The sequence below is a fragment of the Telopea speciosissima genome, chromosome 10 (genome assembly GCF_018873765.1).
Source record: "Telopea speciosissima isolate NSW1024214 ecotype Mountain lineage chromosome 10, Tspe_v1, whole genome shotgun sequence".
NCBI lineage: Eukaryota > Viridiplantae > Streptophyta > Magnoliopsida > Proteales > Proteaceae > Telopea > Telopea speciosissima.
In genome coordinates this window covers 6,789,904-6,812,901 of record NC_057925.1, presented here as the reverse complement: position 1 = coordinate 6,812,901, position 22,998 = coordinate 6,789,904, and the positions used below count along the sequence as shown (strand labels likewise).

General features: G+C 41.7%; 1 protein-coding gene across 2 annotated transcripts in view; it reads left to right on the top strand.

Moving 5' to 3' along the window:
* The first annotated feature begins 471 nt into the window (after nt 1-471).
* The window catches only part of LOC122642902 (villin-2-like), a 92,502-nt gene continuing 69,975 nt past the window's right edge, over nt 472-22,998 (top strand). For both annotated transcript variants that reach the window (XM_043836519.1, XM_043836520.1), the window contains exons 1-11: nt 472-725; nt 3,742-3,914; nt 4,291-4,390; nt 7,713-7,781; nt 7,926-8,162; nt 8,267-8,444; nt 8,550-8,682; nt 19,326-19,485; nt 19,561-19,711; nt 19,802-19,905; nt 20,019-20,177. In XM_043836519.1, coding sequence (XP_043692454.1) covers nt 3,859-3,914; nt 4,291-4,390; nt 7,713-7,781; nt 7,926-8,162; nt 8,267-8,444; nt 8,550-8,682; nt 19,326-19,485; nt 19,561-19,711; nt 19,802-19,905; nt 20,019-20,177 — 1,347 coding nt within the window. In that variant the 5' untranslated portion in view covers nt 472-725; nt 3,742-3,858. The remainder of the gene's footprint in view (nt 726-3,741; nt 3,915-4,290; nt 4,391-7,712; nt 7,782-7,925; nt 8,163-8,266; nt 8,445-8,549; nt 8,683-19,325; nt 19,486-19,560; nt 19,712-19,801; nt 19,906-20,018; nt 20,178-22,998) is intronic.

Sequence of the window (22,998 nt, the reverse complement as noted above, 5' to 3'; positions counted from 1 at the left end):
ACGTATGCCTAAGGATGTGTGTAGCACAACCCAATAGCTGGCAACGCCCTGGGCGTTCCTTGCTCCCTGGACACGACGATCTTGATCCTCAAGTTTCAACCATTCAACCATCAGAATTTTTTAAAATACAAAAAAAAACAAAAAACCGTGCACCAACAAAATCTAGAATCGAAACGAAAATCATGGGAACATTTTCCTTAAAAATGGCAAAAAAATAAAGAATTAGAAAAAAGTTTTCCATGCAATTAATTTATCGTATATCTTCTGACATGGTTTTTTCTATTATTTTTTTCTTTTTGACAATGTGGGTCTCATGTGAATCATTCCTCTTGTAATTTTCAATCTTCCCACTCCACCTCACCATGACCGGTGCCACCGTGACCGGATATCTCTTTTAATTTCCACGGAAAACAAAATTTTCCCTTTCTTCATTTCTTGCTACATTCTTCTCTATTACCTGTCTATACTTTTTCTCTCTGTTTCCCCATCCTCTCCATTTCTCCGCCCAAAATTATAATCACTCTCAAATCTCAAAAAGCTCAAAAGGAAGAGAGAGAAAGAGAGAAACCGCAATTATTCACTTTTAAAGTGTTCTTTGCCAGCTCTTCAAACGGCTTCATTTCTTATCTCACACCTCCGGGCTTCATCAACTGCTCTGCACAGAGAAAAGAGAAAAGAGAAAGAGAGAAAGAGTGAAAGAGAGAAGGTGAAACCAGAGATCTCGGGTATGTTCAATTCGTACCTGATGCTTCTTGAAACTGATTATGATACTTCTTTGATCCGGTCCATGATCACTGAGTCTCGTAGATCTTTGTGTATTCTATTGGTTGTTTGATCGGCTTTGGCATTTGCTGTAATTCTTGGAATGCTGGTTGATCTGAGCTTCTGGTTTGTTCAATTCTGTTTTCAAGAGGTCTTTAACGTTTTATTGTTAAACAATTCGTCCAATTCTTTTATTGTGTGTTTCATGTGAGATGATCTGTCGTTTTTGTTTGATCTTTCTTAGTTTTTGAATGTTAGAACAGAATTGCATGGATGTTTGGATAATTGAGTATTGACGAGCATGTTTAGAAGCTGTTTTTCCGGGTAAAGATCATTGAGTCATAATTCCGGTATGATATGATCAAGGAGTCTTTAGATTTCTTGGAACAGAGAACATTATGAAGGCTTCTGTAATATGTCTATCTGTTGGATTGAAATATCTAGGTTTGCATATGATTAACATTTGGTTGATCACTATAACACTGTAATGAAGTTCTTTTTTTCTTTTTAATTATAGCGAGTCATAGATTATGATATGATGTGAATGAGAATGTAAGAGATGCATTTTCAGCTCCTTGATTGCCATTTTTAAAGGGGAAACATAATGGAGTGACTGGAAGTCATTTCAGATGTCCAAGTATATGTGCATTGCAAGTTGAGCAACCTGAAACCCATAAGAACACAATGAGGAACATCCTGTATTTTTGTTTACATGGAAAAGTTGAGTGTTTGGATTGAGTAATGATTTCTGCTGATAACCAGCAGACTTCCTTCCATTTTGATTGCAAAACAACTTGGATTTGGAAGAACAGTTGTTAATAACTGTTCATTGTTAAAAATAATACTATTGCAACTTCCTACTGTTTTCCTCTCTTTTATAAGTTGAAGCTATGGTATCCAGAGTCCTAGCATGTGCAAGACCTTTAATACAGTCACTTACTAACTGCTAAATAGGCACTTTTTAGAAAAAAGAAAGACACATCGCTGTAATTGATCATTTGAGGGTGTAAAAATTCCTTTGATACCTTTAAAAGTTTATAGATCCAGAATCTCACAAAGAAGGCATCTTGGGATATTCTCTGTGAAGAGGTCATACCATAGCGCTCAGAAAGTTCATTCTGAAGTGATCAGTATGATTTATTGAAGAAACATTCAGAACCATTGAATGTACAAAATATTACTAAATTGAGAGGAACTATGAAGTGGGTTGAATGTTGACAAGGTGGCTGAAATCTGTGCAAGAGCAACATATGTCAGATATCTTGGCCAAGCAGCATATTGACGGACTTTTCAGGATAATTCCGAGTCTCCGAGGATTGTACTTCTCAAGATCTTGGAATGTTTATGTGTATGATATTTGAGAATCACATTTTGGGTTTAAATAGTTATGTACCTAAGATTCTTGAGGATTTCTTTGCACTACATTTGACTTTTGAACTTGTGGAATAAGAGTTGAACCTCAACATTTACAACCTAATCCCATCTTCTAATGTGAGCTAATGTATAAAACCCAGGTTTGGATGAAAAAGCCTACTATATTCTTTGTCAAAATGGAGTGTAGCAGGAAGTTCTACTTTGGAAGAAAGGATTTTATGAAGCTTATTTAATTCAAGGGAATAGAATGAACTTTTTGAATAGGAGGAAAATAGGAGGAAGCTGCAACATGATAATTGCTCCTTAGTTAATTTAGGATGCTATTTCTCAGGGTAGAGCTTGAGCCTGATTGTATGAAAGCCAATAGAAATTTTGCAGTTTGGAGTTTTGTGTTTGGACATTTTGAAAGTGATGCTTCTCAGGGATAGAGTGTAACCCCGATTGCCAAAGACAATCCTAGGGGGCAAGGACTATGAATATCTTACGGGAGATGGAGCAATTGGTGGGCTGCTACGACAAACACCTGGTGGCTAGGCATCAGATCTAGAATGCATTTGTCCAAAAGAATCATCTGAAATTGACTGGTTTAACTTTATGGGGATGAGTGTAAATGGAGGGTGGTAGACATGTTGGGATTAGTTGGTATGCGCTGAACTAATGAATTCGATTTCATCACTGGCCTCGCACTTGTTAATTTTTGCGCAAGTTCAGCCTGAGGTCTGAACAATGTAATTCAAAGTTGGGTCCGAACTACTTCATGGACTTGCCCATAGACACCCTTTCACATAGTATATGGTTGTGACTTTTGATGAAATTACTAGATAGCCTATGGATTCTTGTGTGATGTTCATTCTGACACCCTTGTGCAAGCTCTCCTCTTTTATCACTGTTGTAGATATATTTGGAACTCATCCATTATAAGGGAAAAAGGACACTTTATGTGGAATGTCTTGAGAATAGAATCTTTAAATGGGAGATTTTGGGTATTTATAGGAAAAAGATAAGATAGTTTTGGATAACAAGATGGCTTTTCTAGATCTATCCAAAATAATAATAATAATAATAATAAAATAAATAAATAAGAAGATGGTGTTTCTAGTAAGAAATGACCAGGTCACTTTGTGCTGATTGTATATCATCCATTATCCATTACGACATGAGTTTTCCCGTATATAATTTAATTAGAAGGTTAGAAAGAATCCAGTGCTCGATTCTACATTTGTTGTAACTTGTGAGGTATGTTTTTCTCTGCAACCTTAAATGGCAGCAAGTGACTCTGTAATGATATGGACATGCTTCACTTGCCTAATTATGACTCGTGGCTGGGTGGCTTGCACATGATTATTCTCTGCTTGTTGGTGTCTTTTATTTTAATTTGTGGAAAGATTGTTAATTGTTAAACTTCTAACTGTAAGACATCGTGTCCTGATAAGCTCCTGTATTTGTTATCTGGATGACCAATCAAATGTGATTATTTTGTGCTTGGCTAATTTGGATATGAAGAAAATAGATATTGGTTTTGTTTGAACTTCGAACCTCTGAGACTAAAGTGCTTGTAGTTTGTTATGTGCATATGTTACATATTAACAGTTTCTCTTTTTGCAGCAACCCCTATATATTTTTTCAATTTGGGTTGTCAGAGTCTTAGAAATCAGAAGGTACAAGTTGGAAGAGCTTCGCTTTAGTCTGTTAAGGAAAAGGAGTTGAGAAGTTTGCCGCACAATGTCTAGCTCTACAAAAATTCTGGATCCTGCTTTTCAGGGAGTTGGTCAGAAAGTGTATCCTTATCATTGCCCATGCATTGGATTGATAATTTGATGTCCTATTCATTACACATATCAAAGAATTATAAAAAGAAAATTAAGGAGAAAAGGAAAAGGAGGAAATGCCACTTACCTTGAGTCATGTTTTCTTGTAAATAATAAAAGCGAAAAATCCGTCAATAAATGACGAACTCCATTATACAGATGATAGGACAGGGCTAAGGCTGTAATCTCGATGGAGATTAGGATGAGCTTTGATGAATAAAACAAGAATTGGTAGAAATTCTCATAGGTGAAGCAAATCAAACCTATTTGTTTGCTCATACTAAATCATTGCAACGTAACATATGTGAGAATGAACAGTTCGGTTTCTGTACTTAACATCTTGTAGAGGGACTGAAATTTGGAGGATTGAGAACTTTCAGCCAGTTCCATTGCCTAAATCTGAAAATGGTAAATTCTACATGGGGGATTGTTACATTGTTCTGCAGGTATGTAGAGTCTTACTATGTCATATTTTTTCCCATTGTAGTTTGTTTTATTCTGAGCAATTTTAACAGCTAGTAGATATGTTGGAAAGACTTCATTGCTGGCTTGCTGAACTTATCTTTTTACATTGTAGGGGTTTTTTTTTTTTGTGTGTTTCTCAATAAAGTATTGTATGAAGCTTTATAAAAAATGTAGGGCACTAGTCTTCTTCCTGATTATGACAGTTTGTATACATTTATAAATCATCACTAAGTGTAAACATTTACTCTTATTTCGGAAACAGAATTTATTAAAGAAACATGAGGTCATGGTATACAACTCAAGGGACAGACATCCACAAGAATAAATAAATAAATAAAAAACAAAGATAGCTGAGAAAAGAGAATAACAACAACTCAGCCTTATCCCAACAACTAAATGAGGTCGGCTAGAAAAGAGAAAACTAGATAATTCAACTATGCCCCCCCATGAATAGTCATGTGAACGATAAATTCTGCTAACCCCTCAAGATAAGTCAACCCCCTCCATGAGGAGGTAAAGGGGGGGGGGGGGGAGGAAAAAGCATACAGCCTGTCAATGACTTCACAAGTAAATCCTGAACCCCTAGAGATGAGAACTTGTCTTCTAGTTCTTGATTTACTCCTAGGGTTCTTACCCCTATCTCTGCCCCTACCAGGCCAGCTTTTGATGCTTTTCACCAACCAGTAGTTGGGCTAGGGTGCAACTGGGTGGGTTGGGGGGGGGGATTTGAGCTACAGTGGGGATGGATTTCTTGGATCTTTATTATTTGAAACAAAAATAAACGGCTGGCTCTCAGGCAGGTCTGGGCTTCGCAAAGGGGTGCTGGCGCATTGGTTCTGAAGTCTTGGACCCATGCAGGAGCCCACCCATTTAATAAATTGGGCTTGATGTGGCCCAACCCATTATAAGTTAGTTATTAGCTGGGTTAGGTTCAGGAGGAGACCTGCCCTAGTGTTTTGGTTATGGTTTGATCCTTGTCAAGCTAGAGTATGGTATTTGACACACCCTGGCTATCCACCTGACCCAGCTTACCCTCTGCAGGTACCCACCTTCATTACCTGGTAAAATTAGTGAACCTCATGCATTTTTTTCAGGTGTGGGGAGGGGATGGGTTTGGTTTATTTATGGTTTTGTTCAATATATTTTAAAAGGGTCGGGTACGCCATTACAGTATTGTTGAACTGTATGTGTTTTTTTGGGGTGGGGTTTGTTTGTTTATGGTTTTGTTCAATATATTTTAAAAGGGTCGGTTACGGTATTGTTGAAATGTAGTAGGCTGAGTCTGGCTGACTAATGAAATTGATTCTCATGATGCTCTAATGATGAGTCCATACTTGTGGGGATGGTAATGGGGTAGATTTTGCGCGATCCTAATCTGACCCTACCTTAATTCCTACGGATCCAAACCTTTCCCAACATGCTATGGTTTGAAAAATGAAAACTAAGTAATGCTTAAATTACAAAACACAGAGCCCATCCCCAGCGCACCTGGTCTCCTTGCAGATACGGTGTAACTGTGTGACAGTTTCCCATTAAATCTTATCAGGCTAACTATGTGATAAATGAGAGTCAAAGAGAAGTAAAGCCCGAAAGTGCAATAAAGGATTTTTGTTCTGTCTCTACTTTTATAATACTCGAAATACATCGACCACATTCCCCTCCCCCAAAAACAAGGGGAGGGGGGAATTAGAAGCGTCTCATGAATTGATGGGAAATATAATCCACAAGATACCAGTCCTCTAGGTCATACAGTAGGAAATCCTATTACAACCTAAACCTGTCATGGTTTATCTATGTTTAGACCTGCCTCTATTCCATACCTGTCAATGGCTATACAGTGTCTCCATCCCAATATGGACAGCGAAAGGTAGGGCAGGTTTATCTATTTGACCTGCCTTGTTGTGGTGTCTTAGAGCTTGTCAAGGGTTTGCTGGTAGGGGTGTAACTTGTAAAACCTAACACGATGGAGAGAAGAATGGAAATCGCAAACACAATCACACATTGCGCACAAGGATTTACGTGGTTCGGCAAGGTTGCCTACGTCCACGGTGAAATGAGATCTGTTTCTCTATCAATGGAGAATAGGGTTACAGTTGCTCGTTCCTCACACCTCTCTCAGATTTTTCAATACAGAGAAAGAACTCTTGCTACAGATTTATAGCGAAACCCTATACTGGAAATTTACCGAAATACCCATGTAGTCCTTAAAAAATTTTCCTTGGGGGCTGCCACCCCCAAACCCCCTCCATGGAGCGGTCCCTGGAGGCTCCACACAGTAGTCCATCATCAAAAGTCAAGACACCAAAAAACTCAACATAACTGCCAGCAAGCTTGATATTGTTAATACAGAAGTTGCTAAAAATCAAACTGAAAATGAATAGATCAGAGATATTAGAGAATATGCTATGGCGTGAATACAATGTCATCTCTATAGGCCTGGGGTCCATGCACTCTCTGTTGCGCAATTATCAACAGTGTGATCATTGATGTGAATCCGTAAACTGATTCTGATTAGTTTAATTAATGCTGAAAGTTACTGCTTTTTGGCATTTGAGTGGCTGGAGCATGGCACTCCTTTCCCTGTACTACCCTTTTTTGTGCTAAACTCATGATTCTACGAAATGGAGGTTCCGTGTGTAATCTGGTCTGTGTTTGTTTATATAATTTTAACTATTGCTCTAAATGAACTTTCCAAAATCCTCTCTATGTAGATGTTTTTCATGATGCAGTCATGTTTTTGTCTTAATCTATTAATTCTGTTAACAGTTGTTGGACTAAGATCCGATAGCTCACTGTTTCAGAGGTTTCAAAACTTCATATGCTGTTACAACACTCTATATTTAATATCTGTGATGTTACAAATAGGAAAGAATGAAGGATCATGGAACGCTTATTTCTGTCGAGGCCCCACCCCCTCCTCTTTACTTTTTGATCGGCAATGGTAGCAATCAGTACATTTGTGGGCTAAGTGGTTGAGACATGATTTGATACTTGGTACTGATGTGATATTTAGGGACTTTACTGGGGAGTACTTGATAATGTATTCTGGAGCCCCCCTAGCACCCTTTATTGCCTTCCATAGTTCAGAATAACTTCCACTTGTCAAGGAAAAAAAATTTCATATCTACAATTTTCTGCTTTAGATTTTGTTGCTGTTCCATTGGTTAAGCTGATGTCAGAGTTTATTTCTTTTCCCTGATGCATGAAGACGCTGATTTTCTTGCAATGCATGCTTGAGGTTATGAAGGAATAAATCCTATGTATTCTAATTCAGTTCATCATCTCATCTGTAAATTTCTACAGACAAGTTCTGGGAAAGGAGGTTCTTATCTATATGACATTCACTATTGGATTGGAAAGGATACGACTCAGGTGTGTTTGTGGTACTTGTTTCTGTCATACATAGTGTGTTTTTATTTTTTTAATTTTTTTGATATTGCATATTGAGTTGATTTCTCTTTTTTTGGGAAAAAATTATGCTCCACTTTCATTTTATAATTTCTAAAATAATGATAGGATGAAGCTGGCACTGCGGCAATAAAGACGATTGAACTTGATGCAGCCCTTGGAGGGCGTGCAGTTCAGCACAGAGAACTTCAAGGGCATGAGTCTGACAAGTTTTTGTCATACTTTAAACCATGCATTATCCCATTAGAGGGGGGTGTTGCATCTGGATTCAAGAAACCTGAGGAAGAAAAGTTTGAAACACGACTCTATGTTTGCAGAGGGAAACGAAATATCAGATTGAAGCAGGTAGCAGGGAATGCCAACTTGGAGTCAGATTTCCAACATGGAGCATCCTTTTTCTTCAAAGCTTTTGGGGATTAAGGGAATATGATGTATCTTGTCATATGCAGGTTCAACTGGCTCGCTCTTCACTCAATCATGATGATGTGTTTATCCTGGATACCGAGTATAAGATTTATCAATTTAATGGTGCAAATTCCAATATCCAAGAAAGGGCCAAGGCTTTGGAGGTGATTCAGTATTTCAAGGACAAGTATCATGAGGGGAAATGTGATGTGGCAATTGTTGGTAAGGCCATACGAATCACTTTCTAGTCTATGATGTTTTCTGAATGATTTTACTTCTTCTCTAACATTTTTTCATTTGCTTACATTATTAAATTTTTTTGGCCAGATGATGGAAAGCTACAGGCTGAATCGGATTCAGGTGATTTCTGGGTCCTCTTTGGAGGTTTTGCACCAATTGGAAAAAAGCCTCCAAGTGAAGATGATATTGTTCTGGAAAAAACTCCTGGGAAACTATATAGGTATTTTATCTGTTTAAATATCTATGTGTGTAGACAATAGTAGTGATCTATATTTGGAGCTGGGAACCTCAAGTTCAAGGGTTGTAGTGTCCATCTGAAAATGAAATTAGGCTGTAAAACTAATATGACATTAGTTCAACTATCATCTTTAATTTGGCATATGTATATGTATTAGTGTATTACTGTTACTTTATATGTTTTTGTGATTTTTATTCTAACTTTGGATGCAATTATAATGAATAATGCCCCAAAAATGTTTTGACCATATTCTGAATGTTAGATATGAGTTATCCTCGTGGAGACGGAATTTAAATGCATTTGTTGGGTGAGGGAACTGTGCCCATTGTTCTTTATGGATTTATATTTTGGGGGGAGGGTAGGGTGGGGATTGGAGGAGTGCAAAGATTTTTTCTGCGGGGTAGAGGGGGGGGGGGGAGGAACAATTGGGGTGGCAATTTCTAACCTGGCCCTCCTGAAACAGTCCAGATTTTTTTCAGGTTCGACTTAAACAAATAGTTATTTGGTTTGTATTTGGGTCAGATTCTAAAATTATCCAGATCATTGTGTAGTCGAAGCATGGGGAGGCAATAAACAGTTGGAGCACCCGATTTAGAAAGCTCCAAAAGTTTGAAATGTAGGTATATATGGGATTTTTTTTTTGGGTGAATAAGAAATTCATTACCAAGGAGGAAAAAAGAAAAACAGTGCCCTCAAAGGGGAGCAACAAAACAAAAAATAATGACCCCAAGCCTCAGCTTTGCGGGCTAGGGGAAACAAGGGAGACAGAGGAGAGACCCCAGGAGACAACAATGAGCCTGTTCCTTGGGGTGTCAGGGCAAAAAGAAGGAGGAGCTGACGATAACTTCGCCTTTATATCAAAGGAAATGGAATCCCAAATCTGCTGGTAGGATCTAGAATTGGGGGTCCATTTCCTAATATTGTGCTCCATCCAAATGTGGTTCACGGTGGCACAAGAGGCAAGCTTTCCCACTGTATCGCATAAAGAGTGGCTAGCAAAAGTCATGTCGATCCAAATCCATTCTCTGGAGAAAGGCAGAATTCTTCTTGAGGTAGGCCAACATTTAAGCAAGATGCCTTTCCAGATCGCTGCAGCAGTGGGGCACTCAAAGAAGAGGTGATCAATGTCTTCCCTATTGTTCTAGCAGAGGCAACAAGAGGGAGGGACAGGGATGTGGTGATGCAGAAGAAAGGCTTGAGTTGGGAGACAGTTGGTGAAGATCCTCCAAATAGTGAAACAGTGCCTAGGGATGTGGTGCTTGAACCAAAGAAGCTTTCTCCACGGAGCTAAAGGACCCTTAAGCCGAATGATGTCCCAAGCAGATTTTGAGGAGAAGAGAGGAGGGTTGCTTGCTAGCCAGTTTACACAGTCTTGGTTGTCCAAAGGTCTTCTGGTGATGGAGGAGAGGTCATTCCAGATGATGGCAAGGTCCGGAGAGGAAGAAGGAGGGGGAGCCTAGCCAGACTGATCTAAAATGTCAGCCACCAAAGAGAGCCTGTGGAGACCCGAAGCATAAATGATCCGAGGGGTAATAAGGGGCAGAAGGATCCCCTTCGGATGCAGTGATCCAGCCAAAGGTAGGAAGAGAGCCCATCTCTAATCTGAGATTTGATGACATGGATGACCAAGTGACGGGAATCTAAGATTTTGCGCCAAACCCATGAAGAATCAGCCGACAGGGAAGCCGTCCAAATAGAATCATGCCGAAGAGGTCCTGAATATATCCAGTCAACCCAGATACTCTTTTGCTTTGAAGCAATCTTCCAAATCAACTAGCAAATACCAACCAAGTTCATTTCTTTGATTCTTCTGATGCCCAAGCCGCCTTCATTCTTCGGCAGACACACGTCAGACTAAGGAAGGGGGTGGAGAAATCTGGAGGTATCCTTACCCTTCCATAGGAAAGAAGTCAAGAGAGATTCCAAGGACTTAATGGTAGCTTGAGGCAGCCTGTAGATTCTAGACCAGTAGATATATGAAGATTCCAAAACAGATCTGATGAGAACCAACCTGCCAGCATAGGAGAGAAGCTTGCCTTTCCATAATTGCAGCTTTTTCCTTATGAGATCAAGCACAGGGGTGCAGTGGTGAGGAGAAAGCCTGGTAGGTATCAAAGGAAGCCCCAAATACTTGACTGGAAGGTGACCTTTAATGAAACCAGATTTCTCAAGCAGGAGAGCCTTATCCAGCTTAGAAACTCCCGCAAAGAAAATGAGAGACTTTGAAGGGTTGATGCTCAGGCCCGATAGCTCGTGAAAGTGCTGCAAGCAAAGCATAGTAGACTCCAGAGAGGCTATGGAAGCCTTGGAGAAGATCATCAGGTCATCCACGAGGGCTAAGTGAGAAAGTTTGAGAGCTTTACCCTTGGGCATAGGCACAATAAGCTGCTGATCAGTGCAAATTTGGATGTCCCTGGAGAGAGCTTCCAAAGCTAAGGTGAACAAATAAGGGGACAGGGGGCAACCTTGTCTAATTCCCACAGAGGCATCAAAGTAACCTGCCAGGCTGCCGTTGACAAGCACAGAAAACTTTGGGGAGGAAACCCCATGTTGATAAAGATACAAGTAAACCCCATGTTGGTCATCACCTGACTTATGAAGTCCCACCTTAAAGAATTAAAGGCTTTGTGGATGTCGATCTTTAGGAGAATAGCAGGAGAATGATTTTTCCTCTCAAAGCCTCTGACAATGTCATGACAAATAAGGATGTTGTCCGAGATATGTCTTCTAGGGATGAAGGCCGATTGGTTGTCGCTGACAAGAATATCCACCACACCTTTGAGCCGCCTAGCAAGGTTCTTGGCAATAAATTTGTACAGGAGGTTGCAGAGAGCAATATGCCTAAAATCATTCATGGTAGAAGCACCTTCCTTCTTGGGGATGAGGCAGAGAAAGGTGTGATTGATACCTTTGACCTGATAAGGGTTGAAGAAGAAGCTGACAATGGGAGCAATAAGATCCAGCTTGATAATGTCCCAGGCAGCTAGAAAGAACCCCATACTGAAACCATCCGGACCTGGGGCTCTCGAAACCTTAAGAGAGTGGATTGCAGCCACAATCTCATCTTCATTTGGAATGGAGCTCAAGGAGTCATGGAGGGCCGAGGGGATGAATTTGTTGAGCAGGCCATTCGGGATGGAAGGGGAGGCCAACTGAGAGCTGGTGAAGAGATCTTTGAAATGTTGAACAGCCAAATCTTTGATATCTTTAACAGTAGAGACAGTAGAACCATCCTGGGCTGTAAGATGAACAATGGAGTTTGCATTAACTTTGGCAGAGATCTGTGAAAATAAGCAGAATTAGAGTCCCCCAGCTCAAGCCACTTGATTCTGGACTTCTGCTTCAGAAAGCTCTCTTCTCTGGCAAGTAAGGTGGAGAGCTCAAGAGAAGTAGCCTTTTCTTCATCTGCTAAAGCCCCATTACAATGATCTGATTGCAGTCGAATCTGAATTGCTCCAAGTCTGTCCTTACATTCTAAAACCTGCTGAGATATATTTCCAAAAGTATTGGAATTCCAATCCTTGAGAGCTGCCTTGACATTCTTGAACTTTCTAGAAAAAGCAATGAGGGGGGAAGAGAAAGCATTGACAGGTTTTTCCCAGGCTTGAAGAACAGTGGGTAAAAAGGAGGGGTGGGAGGCCCACATGTCGAAGTATTTGAAGGGTTTGGGACCAAAGGAAGGGAAGGGCTGTATAGCTAGAGAGATGGGGGAGTGGTCTAAAATGTCCGGGCTGTCAAAGTTGGCAAAAGAAGAAGGGAAGGCTGAGAGCCATTCCTCATTGACCATGACCCTGTCAAGTTTACAGGAAATCCGATTAGAACCTGCTCTTTTATTGCACCAAGTTAGAGGGAATCCAGTCCATCTGAGATCATTTACCCCTATGTCTTCAATACAATCATTAAAGGAGTTAATTGCTTCCAAATCCAGATGATCACCTCCTAACTTTTCATGGCTGAATCTGATCACATTGAAGTCTCCTCCCAAGCCCCAAGGAAGAGGGCCAAGCTGACTAGCAATAGAAAGAAGATCAGACCACAGAGGAATTCTCAAAGAATGGCTATTGAAGGCATAGACCACAGTAAAGAAGAAGGAGAAATGGCCCAGGCAGTCAGAGAAGGAAAGGTGGACGAACTGAGAGGAGGAAGACAGGAGGGATAAAGTGATTTTTGAAGGATCCCAGAGAATCCAAATTCTACCATTTGGGTGGTGGGTGGAGTTGGAAAAGAAAGACCAGCCAGGAGACAGCGATTGCAAAATTTTTCCATGATTGGGCTCTTTGATATGAGTTTCTAAGAGACAACAAAAGTTTGCCCGAGAAAGGCGAAGCTTGGAACGAACAGTAGCTTGCTTAGAAGGGGAGTTCAAGCCCCTGGTGTTCCAAATGAATCCTTGGATCATTTGGGGAGGGGCAACAATGGCTCACAGAGCCTAGAGAGGACCGACCTTGAACGGGTTTCGCTACGGTGGCGACGACGGTAGGAGTAGTGGAGAGGGGTAGTAGGGAGAGGGGTTGCAGGAATGCTTCGCGTCTCAGGAGAGCTAGGAGTGGGGTTGTTGGGTGTAGAAGACGGGTTAACAGAGTGGTTGGTAGGGGCGGGTTGGATAGGGATCCGAGAACCCAAGAGAGAAGCAGAGGATTCACTTAAAGAAGTATGGTTGAACCGAGAGGCTAACTGGTTCGAGACCAAGGGGTAAAGGGAACCAGGGGGACCACAAGGGGGTCAACAGGTCCAAAAGACGAGGGGCCCACAGGGGGGCAAAAAGAGCTCTTCGTCAACAAAGGTAGGGATACCTCAAAAGTACTAAAAGCCAAAAGCGAGGGCAGGAGGCCAGTCGCAGTTGCAGAGCGCCAAGGAAGATGACAACGGGTTGATTGTAGAGGCTGGAGTGCCAGGAGAGCCAGGAAAGGAAGGTTCATGGTTTGAATTATGCGACATCTGCGACCTACTTCTTGAGATGACATCGAAAGAGAGCTTTTCGGGGCACGAGATAGGGGCAGAATCATTTGCATCATCGTCAGCAGCAAGGACACTGAACCTGTTCAAGTCAGAGGCAGAAGGCTGTTGGCTGAGTTGGATCGACTGGTCATCCTTTTTCCAGCGAGAGTTCCGATGATGAAGCCTATTTCTGGTTCTTCCTCAGGAAGGAGAGCGTGGGATTCTAACAGCCGGCTGAACTCCAATCGCCACACCGGCGACAATAGGGATATTCTGGATCAGAGACCTTCCAGCAACGACAGGGTGGTTAGGGCCAAAGTTCTCACCACCGGTAGCAGCAGGGACAGTCGCTTCTCCTTCGACAGCAGCAGGGCCAAGCATCATGTCTTCGACAGCAACAGGAGCTGGAGAGCAGAGGTGTGAGGCATGTCCAAACGTCTTGCAGACTTCACAATGTGGAGGTTTCCATTCATAATGGAGCACTTGCTCAAAGGAAAAATCATCGCCCTCCTTGACCGTGATGAAAGAAGGAAGGGGTTCAGCAGCCGAAACCTTAATACAGATTCTAGCGTAAGCAAGTCTATCCTTACGTCTAGTTTTCACATCAGAGAAGAGGGGGGTGCCCAATACAGAGCCTACCAGATTGAGTCCATCGGTGCACCAGTAATGCAGGGGAAGACCTGGAAGAGTTACCCAGAGAGGGATAGAGGTAGGATCAACTCGCCGGAGGTGGAGATGACGATGCCACTGGCACAGGAAAATAAGCTTCTTGCCTATAAGCCAAGGACCACCCTCAAGGGCTCGGGTCTTATCGGAATCAGTAGAGAACTTGAAGATGAAGAAACCGTTATCCAGAAGAAAGGAATCCATGGTACCCTGCGTCCTCCATTGCTTGGAGAGAGATAGCTTCACAGTGTGGAAAGGGGGTCTCGAACCAAGAAAGTGACCAACGAGACAGTTGTCCCAGAGCTTAGCTTCTGAAGCGAGGAGGTCAGGTGAGCAGAGAGCAATCTTGGAGGAGCCAACAGAGGCAGGAGCAACGTAATGCAGGGGTAGGCCCTCAGGTTGAGAACCAGTTGCCGGAGAAACTAGGGAGCAATGTAATGGCAGAATTTGGCTGCTTTGGGACCCCTGTAAAATCTCTATTACCCTCATTTCCTCTTCTTCTCAGCTTCTCCATGTTTCCTTCTCGGACTGTTTGGGTCATTTCTCCTTCTTTTTCACTGTGGTTTATGCCCACAATAGTCATTCTCTGAGGATTCCTCTTTGGTCTGATCTCAGATCTCTTGCTAGCCATATTGGGCTCTGCCCTTGGGGTTTGGGAGGTGATTTCAATGTCATCAGGTTCAGCCATGAAAAACAAGGAGGTGATAGCTTGGACTTTGAAGCAATGAATTCTTTCAATGATTGCATTGAGGACATTGGAGTGAATGACTGAGGTGGTCTGGTTTCCCACTTTCCCCCTTACTTGGAGCAACAAAAGGGCTGGAGTTAATCGGATCTCTTGTAAGCTGGATAGGGTCTTGGTCAATGAAGACTGGCTTTCATCCTTCCCCTCTTCCCATGCTTCCTTTGACAATCCAGACATTTCCGACCATTCCCCCATCTTCCTTGCTATTCAACCTTTCACCTCTTTCGGTCCTAAGCCCTTCAAGTTCTTTGACATGTGGTCCTCCCATCCCTCCTTTCTCCCCACTGTCCAAGAAGCTTGGGACAAGCCTGTTTTGCTTTCTCCACCCCCCTCATTGCCCTCTCTAAGAAGCTTAGAAATGTTAAGGCTGCCCTAAAGGATTGGAATGCAAACATTTTTGGCAACATCCCCTAGCAGGTCATGGATTGCAAGGCTAGACTAGCCTCTATTCAGCTTCGGTTGCAGTCTAACAATCTGGATAGTGCTCTTGCAGCTGAGGAAAAAGACATCTCTTAGGAGCTCTCTTCTTTATTGGTCCGGGAGGAAAGCTTCCTCAAGCAAAAATCTTGAATCAAATGGTTAGACTTGGGAGACTCTAATTCTGCTTACTTCCACCGTTCTCTGAAAGCTCGAGTCAATTATAACTTCGTTGTTAAGCTCACTGCTCTAGATGGCTCTACTGTTTCAACAATTAGATATCAAGCACTTGGCTGTCCAACACTCTAAGGATTTATTTAGAGGCTCTCAGATGGTCTCCTCTTCTTTTCCGGATGACCTGGTCAATAAATTCATCCCTCAGCCTTATTTTGACTCCTTGAGCTCCATTCCTAAAGAGGATGAGATTGCTGCTGCCATCCACTCTCTCAAGGTGTTTGGTGCTCCTGGGCCGGATGGCTTTAGCATGGGATTCTTCTTAGTTGCTTGGGACATCATCAGATTGGACCTTATTGCTGCCATTGAAAGTTTCTTCTTTAATCCTAATCAGGTCAAAGGTATCAATCACACTTTTCTTTGCCTTATTCCCAAGAAGGAGGGGGCTTCTACTATGAACGAATTCAGGCCTATAGCTCTTTGCAACCTGCTGTACAAGTTTTTTTTTTGGGTGAATAAAAATTTCATTGCTAAAAGGGAAAAGCCCTCAAATAGGAGGGAGGAGAACAAGAGCTAGCAGCAGGGGCTCAAACAAGGGAGCCTGCTGGGACAAGGGAGATAGAAGATAGACCCCAGGATACAACAATTCGTCTGTTCCTTGGGGTGTCAATACAAGAAGATGGAGCAACCAAACTAAGCTTAGAACTGATTTCAAAAGAAATGGACTCCCAAATCTGGTTAGCTGATCTAGATTTGGTGGTCCATTTCCGAACATTGCGTTCCATCCAAATGTGGTTGATGGTAGCCGAGAAAGCCATCTTCCCTATCGCATCACAAAGAGTAGAGCCCCCAAACCTGCTGTACAAGTTTATTGCCAAGATTCTAACTCGCAGGCTTAAAAGTGTTGTGGACCTCCTTGTCAGTGACAACCAATCAGCCTTCATCCCTAGAAGGAGCATCTCTGACAACATCGTTCTCTGTCACGATATAGTTAGAGGGTTTGATAGGAAAAATCATGCCCCCTCTATCCTCTTGAAGATTGACATCCATAAGGCTTTTGATTCTCTTAGGTGGGATTTTATTTCTCAAGTGATGTCCAAGATGGGTTTTCCAGCGATCTTTGTCAACTGGATTTAGGCTTGCATCTCCTCCCCAAGATTCTCAGTCTTGATCAATGGCAGCCCGGCGGGTTTTTTGAAGCTTCAGTGGTATTCGGCAGGGCTGTCCCCTATCCCCTTACTTGTCCACTTTGGCGTTGGAAGTCCTCTCCAGGAAAATTCAAATTGCCACGGACCAGCAGGTCATTTCTCCTCTGCCAAAGAGTAAAGCCCTTAAGCTTTCTCATTTGGCATTCGCGGATGACCTGATGATTTTCTCTAAGGCATCCTGGCCTCTCTTGAAGCTTCCTTGCTCTGTCTTCAGCATTTCCATGAGTTGTCCGGCCTTCGTCTTAATCCTTCAAAGTCTCTTTTGTTCTTTGCTGGGGTTTCAGATTCAGACAAAGTGGCTTTCATTGAGAGATCTGGTTTCCAAGAGGGCCATCTGCCTGTCAAGTACTTGGGTCTCCCTCTAATTCCTGCCAGGCTTACGGCTCACCACTGCACACCGATGCTTGATCTCATCCGTAAGAGGCTCCAGTTATGGAAAGGCAAGCTTCTCTCTTATGCAGGCAGGTTGGTTCTTATTCGATCAGTTCTGGAATCTTCTTATATCTATTGGTCCGGCATTTATGGTCTTCCCCAAGCTACAATCAAGTCCTTGGAATCTTTATTTGCCTCCTTTCTTTGGAAGGGTAATGAGTCTTCTAGATTCCTTCACCCTCTTAGCTGGGCAGCCGTGTGTCTTCCTAAGAAGGAAGGAGGTTTTGGCATTAGAAGAATCAAAGAAGTGAACTCTGCTGGGATCATCAAGCTCATCTGGAAGATTGCCTCTAAATAGAAGAGCATTTGGGTTGATTGGATTTACTCGGGCCTTCTTCGTCAGGACTCCATCTGGTTGGCTTTTGCTACCTCTGATTCTTCTTCGGTCTGGCGCAAGATCTTGGACTCTTGCCATTTGGTTCTCCACAAAATCCAAACTCAGATTGGGGATGGTCTCTCTTCTTATCTTTGGCTTGACCACTGGCACCCTAAGGGGATTCTCATCAACATGATAACTCCTCGTATCATTTATGCTTCCAGTCTTCATAGGCTCTCCTTAGTTGCCGATATCTTAGGCCCGGCTGGCTGGTCTCCTCCCCCCACTGTCTCTCCGGATCTTACTCTCATTTGGAATGACCTTCCCTCCATTTCCAAAAGGCTTATGAGTAGAGGTGATTGTGTTTCTTGGAAAGCAAGCAGCTCCAGCTCCTTCTCCTCAAAATCTGCTTGGGATCTTATTCGTCCGAAGGGTCAGCTGGTTCCTTGGACAAGGCTTCTTTGGTTCAAGCATCACATCCCTCGGCATTGTTTCACTGCTTGGAGGATTTTCTCCAAGTGCCTTCCAACCCAGGCCTTCCTTCGTCACCGCTAGATTCCGGTGTCGCCTTCCTGCTGTCTCTGCTGGAGCAATGTGGAAGACGCTGACAACCTCTTCTTTGAGTGCCCTACTGCAAAAGCAATCTGGAAAGGTATCCTGATCAAATGCTGGCCTGCCCATCGTAGAATCCTGCCTTTCTCCCACGAATGGATTTGGATTGATATGACATTTGCCGGCTCTTCTATCTGTGACACTGTTGGGAAGCTAGCTTTTTGTGCTACTCTTAACCATATTTGGATGGAGCGTAATATCAGGAAATGGACCTCCAACTCTCGCTCTTATCAGCAGATTTGGGATTCCATTTCTTTTGAAATTAAGGCCAAATTAGCCTCAGCTCCTACATCTTCTTATATTGACTCCCCAAGGAACAGGCTCATTGTTGTCTCCTGGGGTCTCTCCGTTGTCTCTCTTGTTGCTCTGGACCCTCATCTTTGAGGGCCTGGTCTCTGATTCTTTGTTTTGTTGCTCCCCTTTTGGGGCCATGTAATTTCTTTTTCCTCTTTGGTAATGAATTTCTTATTCGCCCAAAAAAAAAAACAAGTTTGGTTCTCCTTCATAATGTTTGAACTGTCTCCTCTTTATGTATTTACTGTACTTTATTTGCTTATTTGTTCTGCATACATAGCTATTGACTGTGTTTTGCTCTTTGTATGTTATGTTCTATTTCTTAGGGAAAAGAAATCTTTGAAGCTCCATGCCATAATGCATTTCATTGATTTCCTGCTTTAATGCTCAAGTTTACTTTGTGCTTCTCACCCCCTTTAAAAAGACGTCTAGGGAGGGTCATATGTACGCAACCTTACCCCCGCTTCATGGAGAGGTTGTTTCCCAACTCGAACTCACGACCACAAGGCCATCATGGAGCAACCTTACATCCTTACCGCTTGCCATCCCCTCCATTCATTAATTTTCATTTGCAAATGAATTTTCTTCTTTTTTTTTTTAAAAAAAAATTAAGCATGCCTGTAAATTTGAGAAGAATGCTCCAGAAAGAATGTTCTTGGAGGATATTCTAAGTTTTCTCTCTCTCTCTCTCTCTCTCACACATACAAACTCATGATTTGCCAGAAAGTGTTGCTTGGTATAGTATTACGAAACATTACTGCTTCATAATGTATGTACTTTTTCATTAAAAAGGTCCTTACTTGTGATCATTGTTTTGCTGTAGTATTACGGATGGTGAGTTGAAGATGATAGAAGGTGAACTTTCTAAATCGATGTTGGAGAACAAAAAGTGCTATTTACTGGACTGTGGTGCTGAAGTATTTGTTTGGGTTGGTCGAGTAACACAAGTGGAAGAGAGAAAAGCTGCCAGTCAAGCGGCTGAGGTATATAGCACTAACACTCAGTTGCATCATGATGATCATTCAATGAGGCATTTTGAACTCTTCTATTTCTATCAGGAATTTATAACCAGTCAAAATAAGCCGAAATCAACGTGCATAACTCGGGTTATTCAAGGGTATGAGACACATTCATTCAAGTCCAACTTCGAGTCTTGGCCATTGGGGACAGTAGCCTCCGGTGCTGAGGAAGGAAGAGGAAAAGTAGCGGGTACTAATCACTCGACTTGTGAGTTGTAAGTCGAAACAGTTTTTTTATTTGTCATTCTTTTAACCATCAAGGTATTTTGGAATTCTTCAGCTCTTTTGAAGCAAAAAGGTATTGGTCCCAAGGGAATTGCAAAAGGCGCTCCTCCTGTAAATGAAGATCTCCCCCCTTTGCTAGAAAGTGGTGGTAAAACTGAGGTCTGAATATTGCAACTGTATTGCGAGTCTGTGTTCTTTCAATTATGATTCTTTACATGCTGTTGAATATTAATGTCTTCTTTTCAGAAGTGTGAACATTACTAGTGTTTCAGGTATGGCACATCAATGGCAGTGCCAAGACTCCAGTTCCAAAAGAAGAAATTGGTAAATTTTACAGTGGAGATTGCTATGTTGTTCTTTATACGTACCACTCGGGCGATAAGAAAGAGGAATACTTCTTGTGTTGTTGGATGGGGAAAGATAGTATTCAGGTAGTTTTAACTTTTCTGTGCATGGTTCCTGCATAATGAGATATGCTTTTTTGAGTTCTGGCTTGGTTGTATTTGAACACATGAAGTTCATCTCTAATAAAGAATGATTTAAAAGCAGTTACCAGTTTTAGGGATGGGGATGGGTCTAATTCAGTACAGGATGGGCAACTCATACCCCACCTCATTCAACTGAATGTGAACCCCTACCTGATTGGGCCCATTGAGAGAGAGAGAGAGGGGGGTGGGGGGAGGGAGTCCGTGGGACAGGGAATGGATGCCACGTATGGAAGGATGAGGCAAAGAGAGAGATCTGGTTATAATGTGAACCCCTACCTGATTAGGCTCTGTACTTAAATTTTGTTACATAATACTTCAGTCCTATAGATTTCCTTTACTTCACTGTTTGTGGGCTTGTCCTGCATCTTGAAATCCATCTATTTGTCAATTGGAATTTTTGGATAGCTGGCTGTTTGATGCAGTTATGTGCAGGGTTAATTAGGGTTATTTTCTAATTTACATTTTTTATTTTATCTTGTTGGAGTTAGATAACATAGGGAAGTTCTTTTCAGTTTGAAATCCTATTACTCTATTAGGAGTCTCTTTTTTTTTCCCTTGTATATAGATGTGTTTGGTCGAGATGAATGGAATGAATTGAAGTTAAGTTGGAGTGCAGTTACTGTAACTTGGAGCCCAGGGAGCCGTGCGATATTCTCCATCTTCCTCCCATTGGTTCAAGTTTCCCTTCCTCTCCGGTAAGCTCATCGCTTCCCAGTTCCTTTATTTCCTCTTCCTTCTTCCTTGTTCTTAATCCTGTTCTCCCTTCTTACCTGTTCTAACGATAGACTGGTTTAGCTAAAGAGAGTTAAATTTCTCTCAGACCACCTCCTTTCGGCCTTAGATTTTGGGGTCAAACATTTTGAATATTGGACCGTGAGGGGGAGTGTTTTTGTTAAGTTCAGAGTGGGAGTCTAGTGGGAGCCCATGTTGAGTCATAGTTTATGTCAAGTCACTGTTATTTACTTTAGTTGTTTTGTGTTGTAATTTATCTTTTAGTAGGACTCCTAATAATAGCAATACAAGCTGTGGACCTAGGCCCGATAGAGACTGTTCTGAATCCTATCATGGCTCAAGGATTTTCCCCTTTCTTCTCCTTCTTTCTTTTCTCTCCTCTCCTCTCTTCTCTACTTCACAGGTACTGGTTTCAGATCCTGTTTTGCTGCATGGTATCAGAGCTGTAACCAGTAGATACTTTCTCCTTGATGTCTGTTTTGAGAGTCTTGCTAGGTTTTCTGGTTTGTGGTGTACGACCACCTATGCTGTCATTTTCTCTCTGGGAAACCTTAGTTGATAGAAAATGAAGAACTGGGGTTTCGTACACTGATGAAGATTAATACATCTATCTGAAGATCATACCTGAAGGAAATCATATACTTCTGTGCACAGGCTTCCTGTTCTGTTCATGTGGAGAACCATTGCCCTGAACCTTTGCCGTTGCATCCTTCAGTGCCACAATGTTCATTGCTGCAATTGGTAGCTCTTGTTGCTACGCTTTACGCCACATCTTCCCCTGCTGCATATTACCAGCGACGTACTTTCATCGCTTCTTGCTGCTATAGTTTGTTGATGTGTTCTGATTCTGGACCTGTTATGTTTGCTGTTGTTCTCATTCCTGATTGTGTCTCCCGCTGCTCTTATTCCTGCTTGGGTCTCCTGCTCTCACCGCTGCTGCTACCACTCACCTCCCAAGGGCTGTGTGTGATCTCCGGCACAGGTCTCAATGCCTCCCGTCCTGCGTATTAAACAACCTCCCAAGTCATGCCTCTAAGCCTCCGATATTCTGCAAGGCAGTTCTGTTCCATGAGGTAACTTGCGGGAGTTTAAAGACAACCACATATCGTGGTGTCTTTATTTCCTTAATCCTTATCAACCCCCATTGCATTAATTCCCCTTCCTTCTTTATTAAAGTGCAGTCTTTATTTTATTTCAGTTCCATAAAGATCCTTCTAAATCTAATTTAATTCCTTTTACCCTCTTGATTTCTAGAGTTACCCTTATTAATTTATATTTCAGTTGATCGAGCCTTGGCGCAATGGGCCTAATCGCTTAGGTGACAAGGCACCCAAGTGTTATTTTTTATTTCCCCTCTTTTCTAACATTATTTATTATGTTACAATATATACCTTATATCATCAAAAATCAACATTAAGTCACAAAAATCAATATTAAGCCATATCAATCATCAAAAATCAACATAGAACTAGAAAACAGCACAACTGACGAAGCAAGCTATTAGAAGTTTGAAACAATCAAAACATACAGTTGGTTTATATTGTTCTTGGAATCGGCCTCTGTCATGGTATACCTAGTCTCACATTTGGTTTATAGTGTTCTTAGAAAATCTGATCTTTTCTATAAGTAATTAAACTACTCTCGATTTAGAGAAATGTTCTTGTTCTCCAAGAAGTTTGATTGCTCAAATGATTTTATTTTTACATGAGACTTTTTTGCATTAGGTAGAGCACAAAGCCATCTTTCCAACAAATCCAAGATTGCTTAAATCTGATTTATATTGAAGGAATTATGTTTCAGTCAAACCTTATTTGGTGTGCGTGAATGCTTTCAAAATCGCTCTGAATGAAAATATTTTTTTAGATATCAAAACAAATGAATATTTTACCGCTCTTTTGGTTTTTAACAATGTTTTACCATATTAAGATTTATGGAATTTTTAGATTTGAGAAAAGCCCTAGCATTAGAAAGTTGAAAATTTCACCTACCGCTGAAAATCTAGTTTTTGTTCTTGAACTGGGGGGTTGACTCT